The sequence below is a fragment of the Pelophylax lessonae genome (assembly GCF_965119305.1).
Source record: "Pelophylax lessonae genome assembly, chromosome: 4".
Taxonomy (NCBI): domain Eukaryota; kingdom Metazoa; phylum Chordata; class Amphibia; order Anura; family Ranidae; genus Pelophylax; species Pelophylax lessonae.
The window spans coordinates 265,166,643-265,179,979 of NC_138771.1; the positions used below are offsets into that span (position 1 = coordinate 265,166,643).

Here is a 13,337-nt window from a genome sequence, read left to right on the forward strand (position 1 = left end):
CTTGTATTAAATATTCCCTGAAGTTGACTTTCTAACCTTCAGAAGAGTAGGAATGAAGGAATCAAACTCCCCTATCTCTCAAGGCTCTAGCTTCAACAGCCATGTTGTTAAAAGCCTGCGAATGTAAAGGATAGAAGATAGGACCTTGAGACAGAAGGTCATGTAGATCCGGAAGAATCCATGGGCTATCCATTGTCATGTTTATGATGTTGGAATACCACAGCCTCCTGGGCCAAGTCAGGGTGACTAGAATTGCTGGAATTTCTTCCACTCATATTCTGAAAAGCAGGCAAGCAAGAAGCTAAGGGTGGAAAGGCATACAATTATGGAAAACCGGTCCCATTGTGTCACTACAGCATCCACCGCAAACACTTGAGGATTCTTGGTCTTGGAGACTAACCTGTCCAGTTTTATATTGAACCTGGACCCCAGAAGTCATCCGTCATCCCACCATCAGAGTTCTTTGAGCACTTCAGGGTGCAGAGCCCACCTTCCCCTGAGACAGCTGCGCCTGCCAATTTTCCACACCTGAAATATGCACAGTGGACAGTGTGGGAACATGAAATTCTGCCCAAGACAGGATGAGATTCACTTCCTTCTGGTGCCTCTTTGATGATTTATGTATGCCGCTGCCATAGTGTCTGACTGGACCCTTACAGGAAGGCCCTTCAGCTGCACCAACCAATGCAGAAGGCACCCGCGGTGACCAAGTTCCCTGGACCAAAAGATTATCCAGAACAACTCCAAACCAGTCAGGCTGGTGTGTCATCAGAACCTTCCAGGAGAGGGGAAGAAATTATTTTCCCATCTGCAGCATTCATGAAGATATCCACCAGTCTAGAGACCGTATTGTTATGGGGTGTATTGACATTGGGGAGTCCAATAATTGCGTCCTTCTGCTCAAGTGCGTGCAGACATTTTGCTGTAGAGGCCTGGTACTGCCTCAAACAGAGCCTACCATCTTTCCCAGGACCCTCAATCAGGGACAAAATAAAAAGGTATTGGTCAGTGTCTTGAGCAAGTCCACCTAAGTCCTTACAGTAAGACACTTTTTTGGAGGTAGAATCGCTGTTGCCTGTACAGTATCCAGATTCAGGCCTAGGTACTCCAACTTGCGTGTTGGAATTCAGGCAGATTTCTGTAAATTCAGAACCCATCCAAAAAGCTCTCCAGAAGGCGCACTGTGAGAGACACAGTCTCCAATACAGAAGAAAATTGCTCCCTTAAAAGAAAGTCGTCCAGGTACGCTATTAAGGATACCTTCGGTCTGCTTTCCTTTGCGAGTCTTGACGAAAATATTTGGGACCCCTCATCCCCTTTGTATATTGGGACTCTCGCTGGACACAATGGTCCCAGTCAGCAAAAAGGGCACTGTGGAAAGCAAAAAAAAAAAAAAAAAAAAACCTGCACACTGGTGCCCTTGTTACCCCAGGAGATTGCCAATTCCAAGTTTGCCAGTCCCCTGCTGTGGAGAACTGCATTCAGCACTCTGAGCCACCTGGTCCACTACTGCTATAAACAATCCACATTTCTTGTCCTGCCTAAGTAGGGGGGGCATATTAGCAGGTCTACTGCAGGGCACCCACCAGCCCAGCCCCAGGACACCCCATCTTCACTCATCATCGTAGGCTTTGCCCAAAGGGGCCTTCAGGGACTAGATTTATTCAGCTGGGGATCACTGCCCTGGAACTAACTATACATCACTCTACTGGTTCACCAGGCAATATATCAATGTGAAGGGTTCTAGAACGCAAAATCCAGTGCTTACTGGAAACCTTACAGACCACCCCTGCGTCATTCAGTGTAGAGTCTGGGTTTCCGTAGGAAAGAAGATCCGGATAAAGACAGTCTCCTGATCCCAGTTGGAACCAAGAAGCTATTTTCATACAGAGAGCTACACAGACGTGACCATTGGCTTCAGACACTAGCCAAAAAAAAAAAAACGGAATTCTTCCTAAAGGGAAAGGGGCTATGCCTAGATGGGAACTTCCTTTTTTAGGCTACTGTCCAATCACCTGAAGCTGGCAGCATAACTCAATCATAATGATTATGAAGGCACTCTGTGTTCCATGCTGTACAATTAAGACATCTATTTTACACATTACAGAATACTTTTACAAGCTTATAATGGTTTTTGTCTATATTTTACTTTAATATTTGTAGAAATGTTGCCACTCTTCCTGGAACAATCCTACTTGCAACAGAAAAGCTAGAGAAGTTACACCTTAAACAACATACCAACTAAATTTTCTTTTATTTTCTACCATCTATTTATCACTTTTCTTTTTTGAAACAGATTGTTAGTATACAGTATTAGATGGAAATATGAGAATAACTGTGCAGCAAACACTTGGCAGACTGACCTGTATATAAGTTTTCAGCACTTCCACTGAGACTTCCTCCTAAATTAAAATGAGCAAAAACAAAAAAGGTAACTAAACAAGATTACAGTACTAAAAGTATGTATTCTGTATGTGAGCTAGTGTACATGCAATGTTCAATTTTTGAACAGGAACTCACGGAGCATGATTTATCATTGCTGAAGCTGAATTCGAGCACAGAAACTCATTTAAATTCTTCAATAGTCACAAAGGATATAAAAATCAACTTTGTGTGCACCAAATGTCTTTGCAAACCCTGATAGTACCAAGTGAAAGTAGCAGTGACATCACTGTACTGTATACAGCCTGTGCAGAGAGCAGAGTTGTGGGAGGGGCAGAGCAGGGCCCACCCACTACAGGCTGCTTGCAGAAAACTTCAACCCTGTACAAGGAGAAAAAGCAGAAGTGACTGGTCTTTGTTACATTACATTATTCCTGTACAGAGGCGGTTTCACACTGGATTTTTGCACAGATCTGTAAGAAATACATATAACACCAATATTCAGGCAAGAATACACGTCTCTTGAATTTAGACAATATTTTCTTATCCTGGAGTTTGGCTTTAAAGTGTTACTAAACCCACAACAGTAAATTAGTCTGTATATGCAGTAAAGCATGCTTGTTATATTTACTGTGGAACCTAAGGCGTTAATCCTCTGCATTGTGTAAAAAGGCTGTTTGATCCTGTCTTCTCTGATCCTCCCCTTATTCCACCATCCCCTGATAATTTCCTGATAACACAGTCTATGGAGTCAGGCTGCACATTGCTCAGTTTGGTGTGTATTGCTAGAGGGTTTTATTTGTTTTCTTGGGAGAGTACATGTAATCAGCACAGGGCCAAATCAGCACTGTCCAGACAGAGGGTCGGTCAGGGGTATTGCAGTCTCATAGGACAGCCAGAAAACTCCTACAAGCTTTAAACAGTGCTTGGCTGGACACTAATAGAAGAAGTCACAAGACTGCTCTAACTGCTGATGAGAAAACCTATTAAGCAGTTTATATTTTCAAAAATAATTGCATTTCCATGTTCTGTTATAGTTTAGTAACCCATTAAAAAGGAGATGTACAGTCAAAGCTCGTTTGGCTGTGCATCTCCTATGGATTGCAGGAGTGCAGTTCGCTCTGCACTCCTGTGGCCCATCTTCAGCAGAGAGTGGGCTGAAGTCCGCTCTCTGCTTACGTCACAGATATTGGTCCGGTCCAGGCACCGCGCCATCACAACCTCGGAGTCGGGATCCGCCAGGTGCCTGGACTGACACCCAGCTCAGCCTTAGCGTGCCGCTGAGAGCCTGAGCCGTCTGCTCCGCACCCCTCTTCACAGCTCAGCAATCCAATGAGTGAGAAGAGGGCAGAGCAGAGAGCTGCTGACTGACAGTCAAGCAGCTCTCAGAACTGAGCGATCGGCAGCGTTCGACCGCTTGATTCTCAGTGTAGAGGTACCGGGGGACAGATGCAGCATCAGATTGATGCTGCATCCACCTAGGTAGGTATACATTGGAGAAAAAAACCCATCCCAAAAGCAACTAAAATCAAACACTTTCTTTAAAGCTGCACTCCTTTTCTTCACAAGAACACATACTTGATACAGCCATAAAATACATAAGGGATGCTCAGACAGGCCGCTACAATGTGTCAAAGGCTCCAGAATATGAGCACTAAAGCATCATGAACAAGACTGGACTAGAACAAATTCGGTGTATGATAGCAAGAAGTGTTACTCCACTTATCAAAGCCAAACATATCCTGATCCTAGTAATATGTGTGTGATTCAAAGCTGCTTAAACAGCAACTTCACTTTTCCTGAGAAGAAGAAAAAAAATTTAATTTCCTGCTTGTGTGATTGGCTCACTGATTTTCCCAGAAGTCTGCACTTAGATACAAGTCAGATTTTGGACGTCCCTGCAACAAAAATGTAATTTTTGGTGAGATATTCCCCAATCACGTCTAAAAGGATGCAGATGCTGCCTCTTCCCTCCCTCATTAGGGCCCTGCAAGTGCAGCAGCTGATTGATAATTATACAACCACTCCCATACAGATTCACTTTGCACTTGGACACAGAAAAACAAACCCCTATTTCTCAGAATATCAAAAGGTCAGAATCTGCAACAAAGCTGTTAAAATTCCAGCAATGTACATAGATCACCCAGATTAAAATATTTTTTTTCTTGGGTGCGTTCTGTCCATCCGTGTAGAATGCCTCCAGGTTGCCAATGATTTAATTTTATTGAAAAATTACAGCACTGCAGATTGAGAATGAAAGGTCATTTTTAATTCCGAAGAAAGGAAGATCACCAGCATCAAGACATCAGTTTTATTAAGACATTGGTGTAAACCGCACACACAGTCAACACGTTTCTCCTATAACGGACTCATGAATGATGTCTTGCTGCACTTGACTCTGATGGCGGCGATCTTTCTTTCTTCAGAATTAAAAATTACCTTTACTTTTCAATCTGCAGTGCTGTAATTTGTCTATAAAATGCAATGAATAATGGCAACCTAGAGGTATTCTGTACACAGATGGCCCAACAATCAGCGGACCGCAATCCGGGCCCAAGCACTGGTAATTCAACCGTGGATGTTTGAGGAGGTAGAAGTGCTGCTTTTTGTTTCTAGTAATTTTAATACCATTCAATTACAATATGACTTATTTCCCAAATGTATACACTATATTTTTTTTCCATGAATGTGGAGTTACTCTTTAAAGATTTGGCTCTACAGAACTCCGTGAAAGGCAAGAATAAGGGCATCTGACGGCAGGAAGCACATATAACACACATTTCCCAGCCTTATTCTTTGAGAGAAATTTTACCTTTGTTTGCAGACCCAGTGTTCGGAAAAATAATATTAGATGTGTCATGAAGCGTAGCAGATGACCTAGAAGAAGTGTTTTCCCTTTTGACAGCCATTCACTGAACTCATCCATTAAACCTACAATTTATTAAAAGCACACTGAAATATGAGCAGTCCACAACACAACATTTCTTACCTAATAAAATGTTCTCAGCTCACACAGTATTTGTTCTTTTTTTCTACTTTAATAACAGAAAAAGGTGTGAAGCAATGGAAAATAAACTATCATATAGATCAGCCATATCGCAATGATAAATTACCCTGCTGGTGGCAAAACCCATCCCATCTGCTAGAGCAGGGTTTCTCAACCAGGGTTCTGTGGAACCCTAGGGTTCCTCCTGAGGTTGCTAGGGGTTCCTTGAGCAAAAGGCAATTTCTGCCTCTCAGATAAGTTTTCAATGACACCACTGTTCCTTTTAGCTATCTGTAAGGGGGTAATACTTCCCAATGATGACAAAAGTAAGGAGCATTCTTCCCACTGACCGTCACACTAATGTGTCATGAGTTGTAGATTTTAAATTTTTAGCAGGGGTTCCCCGAGACCAGAAATTTCTTTCAAGGGTTACTCTGTGTTGAAAAGGTTGAGAAAGGCTGTGCTAGAGACAGCTCAGTCACAAAGCAGTACACAGAGAACATAACCAAAGGGGTGTGTGCTGTGTACTTCAAAACGAAAGTAGAGAAGAGGATTTTATGTTAAAAACAAAAATTCCATTTTCTCTTCTGTTTATTAACCACTTACCGCAAATCGACGTAGACCTACGTCGGCTACAATAAGTGGCTGTACTGGGGTGATGCCTGCAGCTAGAGGCATCATCCCGGTACCATTTTCTAGAGCCAACGGTCGGCTTTCAGGTAGTAATGACCGATGCAGCTCGGGAGCCGCTCGATCGTTACCCCAGCGAGCGGGAGGGGACACCCCCTCCCGCGGCTCTGCCCGGGTCTCCCGTCCCACCGGGAGACCCGAGCAGCCAGCACGTCCGCCGGCTGGTTGGAGTCCCGATCAAAGCCAGATTCGGCTTCGATCGAGTCTCTGATGATGTAACCGGGAGGCGGCGTCCATGAAGTCACGTCCTGTTTACTCGGCTGCTAATGGCACCAAATTTAAAAAGCGGCTAATCAAAAATGCCATTTTTGGCATTTTGAATACATTGAAGTGTAGTGGAGGGGTCTGAGGTCTTTTAAACCCCCTGATCACTCCATAAAGAGTACCTGTCACTGCTATTGCTGCCACAAGGGATGTTTACATTGCTTTTGACAGCAATAAGAGTGATCAGATTTTTTTTTTTTAAACCTGTGCTAAAATTAAAAAAAACAAAATAGGAAAAAATGTTTTTTTTTTTTATAACCTCCCTCATCAACGTGATACCGCGCACGAAAGAAAACGTATACGGAAGTCGCGCCTGCAAATAAAATCGCTGTTCAAACCACACGTAAGGTATCGCCGCGATCACCAGTGCGAGAGAAATTATTTTTTAAAAAAAAGAGCTACTCTAACTCTAAACTGGTAACCGTTAATATTTTTTAAAGCGTCGCCTATGGAGATTTTTATTAACCGTATGTCGCCATTCCACAGGTGTGTGCAATTTTAAACCGTAACATGTTGGATATTAACTCGGCTTGACATCTTTCACAATATATTTAAAAAAAATGGGCTAACTTTACTATTTAGTTTTTTTTTTTTTTTTTAAATGGAGTGAAATGTAATTTTCCCAAAATAATGGCGTTTGAAAGACCGCTGCGCAAATACCGCGTGACAAAAAATATTGCAATAACCGCCATTTTATTCTCCAGAGTCTTTGCTTTAAAAAAAAAAAAAATATATATATATATATATATATATATATATATATATATATATATATATATATATATATAAAATAAAATGTTTGGGGGTTCAAAGTAATTTCCTAGCAAAAATACTGATTTTAACTTGTAAACATGTGTCAGAAATGGGCTCGGTCCTCAACAGGTTAAAGGATGCAGCGTAAAGCTAGAAGACCTTGACAATTCAAAGAAACCATAAAGTAGTGTCAGCCAGGGGGTGGAAACCAAGATAGGAACAATTATACTGCCATCTGTTAAGACTTGTGCCCAGTTTGCCATGGACTGAAGATGTGGTAGACTGCCACTTGAAAGACCAATCTTACAATCTCCTCTGAGAAATTCTAATTTAGGACACAACACGTCAGATGGGAGAGTCCATGACATCAGCACGCTAGGCAGAGCTGAGGCAGACAGATGTGGCACTGGATAAGCTATCCGATCAGGACACAGACAATTTTAGGAGCTGTATCTTTAATGGTATATAGGTGAGTTTTTATATTCTACATTGCGTGTCAAATGCATACAGAGAGCGCACTATGGCCTACTGAATTCTGTTTACATGAGTGGTGATGCGGCAATACTTTGAGAAGTTCTTAATCATTTCAGGGAAGAGGAGGAGTTAAGTGGCTGTCAAAGGCGATTAAAGCTTGATTGCCCCCTATGACATAAAAGGTCCATCTTAACAGGTGGGGGGCATTACCAAGAGCATGTGGTGTGGAATTCTAAAGAAGGGCACCGTGGAGGAAGAGTGTTTGCACATAAACCAGAACATTGGAATTTGTTCACTGGCTGCACTTTTTGGACTTTATAATTCCTCACAAAATATTGTGATATTTATCCACATAATTATTCACTGGAATTTTATATATATATACATATATACAGATAGATAGATAGATGTAGCACCCTACAGGTAGGTGCTAGGTAAAGTATAGTGGGCCTTAACTGCCCAACAGCAGGGCTGCGATTTCAGCTAGGCTGTCATATCTCCCAGGTGTGGTTACTGAGAGGGGAGTCTCCCTTCTGGCTCTGTGAGAGGATTCTCATTGGGCAGTGGAGGAAACCCAATCAGTGGCCCATTCAGGCTTGGATCTACCCTAGAAGGCAGATTCTGCCGCAGAGGATTCTGGGAGTGGGTATAAGTTTGAGGGTAGCACATGACGCAGCATCTTTGGCGGGAAGCAGAGTCCCAGGAGGGAGAGTACGGCTGTCTCTCCTCCTGTCAGAAGAATCGGGTGTCTTGCCTGAGTGTGCAGAGAGAGAGAGCTGAGCCGCAGAAGGGATCCAGTGTGCTGAGGACCAGTGGAGCAAGAGGGGTCCAGTTCCAGGAAAGCCTTCCAAGGTCCTGAGTACTGTGAACTGCCCCTGGGGGTCTGCCTAGTGTAGAGGGGACCACTCCAGCAAAGGTTCAATGGATCCAGGAGTCAGCTAGTGTAAAGGGGGTGCCTAGTCAGAGGATCCTGAAGTGTAGAGGGGGTGCCTAGTCAGAGGACACTGAAGTGTAGAGGGGGCGCCAGCAGTTGGGCCCTGAAGAGTTAAAGTATACAGTGTACAGCAAGCACAAGCAGTTACAAGGAGCTACCTCAGTCAGTGAAGGGCTGGAGGGAGTTGTTCACTGGACTTCAGAACTAAATAGAGTGTCAGGAGTCAAATGTACTACAGTCCTGGATCTTCTGAGTGAACAAACATGTTAAAGTCGGAGTTCTAGCACTTTTGAGCACATTAAGTATCTTCAAGCGACAGCAAGCGTTGGCCGTCATTCAGCTGGCGTCAAGACAGCGCCAACGGGCATTTTTCTGTACCGTGTTCCAGTTAAACCTAGTTGAGCCAGAGGAGTATTCCACTCATTCCCTTCTCCCATCCCCAATATATAATAAACCAAAGATGCCGGAATGGTCATTGTCTCAGTTCTCACACCTGGGTTCACAACTTAAATGTGTTGGAAGTGTCACCGGTAACAACGGCAGACCCACATCAGGCCCAATGCCTGGAAACACTGCTACATTTTATTATATATATATATATATATATATATATATATATATATATATATATATATATATATATATATATATATATATATATATATATATATATAATGTATTTCTTCTTTGACACACATTCATATGTAATTGGCTGAAGGTTTTGAGTATAGGTAGAGGGAGCACTACACTTCTATTTATATCTATTTATGCAGCTTGGATCCTTAATCCTCGATCAACACTTATCTGTCTTCAGCAGATTGGGGGCTTGGCCATCAGCAGGGCCACCACTAGGCTGTGCGTTTGTTTTTTTGCCTAGTCTCCTCCAACTGCTGCTGGCGCTATAATCCAATGGTCAAAATCTTATAGATTACTGCTTTGTCTTTAAATGAACGTAACAGAAAAAACATTTTGGCTGGGGTTCTACTTTATTACATTTATAAAATAATTTGCAAGATTCTGTAATTTTCTTCTACATGTATATCTTAAAAAAAAAAAAATGAAAAAGGACTATACATGCAATTAAAGTGCACTCTGACCCATGTTATCCTTCCCATTTCGTTCTCACTGCAAAACACCAATCCAACTCCTCCTGGTCTCCTTGGCCATCCTTCTACCATTCCTTAATCATTAGCTGAAATACTGTCCATCTGTTTACTTCTTTCTGTCCTAGCTGAACAAACTCTAAAATAAGCTTGATATATCGAATAGAATTATAGAAGGTGTGCAAGGATGCACATGGCAAAGAAAACGCCAAACAGCCCATCTCTTCTTCCTTTGGACTGCTCTTTTTTAAAGTTCTAGCGCAGCTTCTATGTGTTTTCTAGCAGACCGAATAATGGTTTCATTTAAAACCTAGATAGCTCAACTACAGAATTTTAAGCGCAGCACTTGTATTGTAGGGGTTTACATGCGCAGTGCCCAGTTTGGCCATTTTATTTGCAAATTTAATTTGGACAAACTGCAGTCAAAGAAAGTTGGCTGTATGGGCCTTCTCTTAAAATTACAGTTTGGAGAAAAATTATTTAAGAGGCTATGCCTTACACGAGGGTAAATCGTGCATCCTCCCTATACTTGCATCAAGATTTAAACAGCATAGCTTAACAGGCACTGTCTAAATAACATGAAGAGGTAGAGGAAAAGCCCTGTGCATGGATGTTCAGTCTATGTCAATACATTTTACAAACAGGTTTTCAAAAAAATACCAAAGCTACTGTAATACAGTAGATTAGTTATGGAAAATGAGTATATGAGCAACTAATCACAGTGAAACTTACCATCCACATCACCAAGGATTATATACTTCTGAATAATGTGGTAATGCTCTTTATTTTCTTCCAACACTCTCTTACAAAAAAAAAAAAAAAAAAAAAAAGCTTGATTATACAATACAGTACTCTAAACCAAAAAAAAGTGTTCCAACATAAAAGGAATTTAAACCAGTCACCTTTTTATCAGTGGCCTGAAGCTCCTCAAATACTTTGTCTAGACTCCAGCTAGAAAGTACAACACACACAATAATTGTAAGGATGGTTACATGAATAAAAAGGTGTAGCTAAAACAAACAAAAAAACACAACATCTTACTGTGCTTCCATGTACTCCCTAGGTAGTTCATCTTCTTCACTAGAGGAGATAAGTGAGGCTCTGATCTCCTGCTCAACCAGACTGTCAACCATCACACGGAAATATGCCCAGATTGTATCTTCCCATGTTTCACACACAGGAAGAAGCTAGTAATATAAAAACACATGGACAAATATTGGGCATCATAAAATCTATTATAGTATTCACGTAACACGCTTTCAACATTGAGGGCTGCTTCACACCTGAATCGCACAGGAACACAGTTCTTGTTCCTTTGTGTTCCCCTGCAGTGAGTTTTTGAAAGGGCTGCAAATTGCACCAAAAATTGTATGATACTGCGGTAGCATGCAATCTGCTGCCTGAATACGCATTGCTTTGCTGATTTTAGGGTGCCTTTAATGTACTGGCACCCGCAGCAGATCGCAAAGACTTGCATTTTGAGAGGAGTGCAAGAAAACGCACAGGGAACGCACCTTTCCCGCACCACATTCTGGTGTGAACTGGCCCTTATACCAAAAGAAAAACTAAAAAACATTGTGATTATATGCCTAAATTAGGTTTTCCCTAAAACCTACTTGCTTTAGATTTCCACTAAAGGTTGCGTAAATCGCTCTTTCATATCTGCTGAACTGCTCCTGAAACACAAATAAAAAAAATATTTGAATTGTGAAAAGGCACAGCTGAAGTTACAAAGTAGTTAGCAGTTTAACCGCTTGCCGACTGTGTGTGTATATATTATATATACACACACACATTGATATATATATTAGGGATGCACCGAATATTCGGCGGCCGAACATTATTCGGCCGAAAATAGAAAAAATAGCACTTTCGGTGTTCGGCCGAATAAGTCAAAAGGCCGAATAATTTTGTGCCGAACAATAGGGCTGAACGATAGTCGATATGATATCGACTATCGTTCTGTGGCCGTAGGCGATATTCATATCGCCGAGGTCACGATATTTACAGGGGGGAAGGGACTCGGAAGAGGACTCACAGACTTCCGTGTTAGGCAGGGGAAGCCGGGACACTTCAGCGGTGAGCATACATACATTACTCACTTGTGCACTGCAGCCCGCCCCACACATTCAGTGAGTCTTACTCTCCTCCCTAGTTTTTTCAATGGCACATTCAGGAAGCCAATCACGCCGTGATTAGCTGCACAGCGAACCAATCACGCGGTGCCTGCACACCTGATTGGTTCCGCTGTGCCGCTACTCACTGCGTGATTGGCTTCCTGAATGTGCCATTGAAAAAACTAGGGAGGAGAGTAAGACTCACTGAATGTGTGGGGTGGGCTGCAGTGCACGAGTAATGTATGTATGCGGCTGTGCTCCTTTCCAGGCTCCTACTAGTCCACCTCCAGCCTCCTACTACCACCACTATGAGAGACTGTCTGTCACGGTATAATCTGATCGAGTCCACACTGACACTGACTGACTGTCACTGAGTAATTGATGTTACCACATTAACCCTGACCTGCCCAGTGCCCTGTATCTGCAATTAAAATTTACAAGGCTGCCTGCATGCTTCCTGATTTCCATGCCAGCATCCTTCCCAATCCCTACAGTGTCACTAACATTAACCCTATGGTACAAGGCTGCAGTGTGCACTGAATCCCATTCCCTACAGTAACATTTAGGGAGAGAGACATGAGAGGACAAGAGAGAGAGAGAGAGAGAGAGAGAGAGAGAGAGAGAGAGACATGAGAGGACAAGAGAGAGGACAAAAAATTGGCAAAATAAATGGAAAAAATGCGAAACACCGCGTTCGGTATTCGGCCTTCGGCCAAACATTTCATTATTATTCGGCTTTGGCCAAGAATTTCATTTCGGTGCATCCCTAATATATATATATATATATATATACACACACACATATATAAAGCAGCTATGGTATTTTCAACTTTAACACACTCCTTTACTCGATTACAGATGTCAATTGGGCATTCCTTCATCCAAAGATGCTACTTTTAACACATTATTCCTTTCACTTGTGATTATCATGAACCTCAGCTTCTACCAGCATTGAGCCTCCAGCATCAAGCCTCTCTCCCACTCAGCCACCTCCTTCTTCCTAGCCACTCTGGAAGCTAAGATAGAACGTAGGCTAGGAAGTGGCTAGAAAGAAGGAGGTGTGCATTAAAGTTATAGATACCATAGTGACCAGGTTAGGCCACATCTGGAGAAGGTAGCACATATTTTTTGAGATATATTTGAGCACGGTGGAATCTTATTTTTACAGAGGATAATTCAGTATATAAGGATAAGGCACTATATAGTTTTTTTTATTTTCATATGAGATACTGAATACCTGGGAGATGATGGATGTGGAGTATTGAAGAAACACACGTCATCGCTCCCAGGAATCAATGCGCCTGCACCGACCCCGACGTCAGTTCCGGTGCAGGCTCATCATACCTTGCTAAACAGCTTCTGGGCATGCCCAGAAGCTGTGCAGGGATGACGTTGCAGCCCCGGAAGTGACGGCGGGGCCGGTGCAGTGCATCGTGGGACCGAAGAGGACGCAGAAGAGGATCGCGCTGGCTTCAGCTGCCCACACCTGAGATGGCAGCGCTGGACAATACATGTTCAAGGTAAATATTTCTTCTAAAAGGCAAGTGCAACCCGGGACAGTTCAGAGGCTATCCATTGTGGAATGCACTAGCCCCAACTGTCCCGGGGGTATTTTTATGTATTTTTTTTTGTTT

General features: G+C 42.5%; 1 protein-coding gene across 1 annotated transcript in view; it reads right to left on the reverse strand.

Moving 5' to 3' along the window:
• The window catches only part of NUP107 (nucleoporin 107), a 116,117-nt gene that overhangs the window by 55,306 nt on the left and 47,474 nt on the right, over positions 1 to 13,337 (reverse strand). The window contains exons 15-20 of the mRNA XM_082252760.1: positions 11,203 to 11,262; positions 10,628 to 10,773; positions 10,489 to 10,537; positions 10,319 to 10,388; positions 5,195 to 5,313; positions 2,364 to 2,402 (exon numbers count right to left, since the gene is read on the reverse strand). Of these exons, the coding sequence (XP_082108886.1) occupies positions 2,364 to 2,402; positions 5,195 to 5,313; positions 10,319 to 10,388; positions 10,489 to 10,537; positions 10,628 to 10,773; positions 11,203 to 11,262 (483 nt within the window). The remainder of the gene's footprint in view (positions 1 to 2,363; positions 2,403 to 5,194; positions 5,314 to 10,318; positions 10,389 to 10,488; positions 10,538 to 10,627; positions 10,774 to 11,202; positions 11,263 to 13,337) is intronic.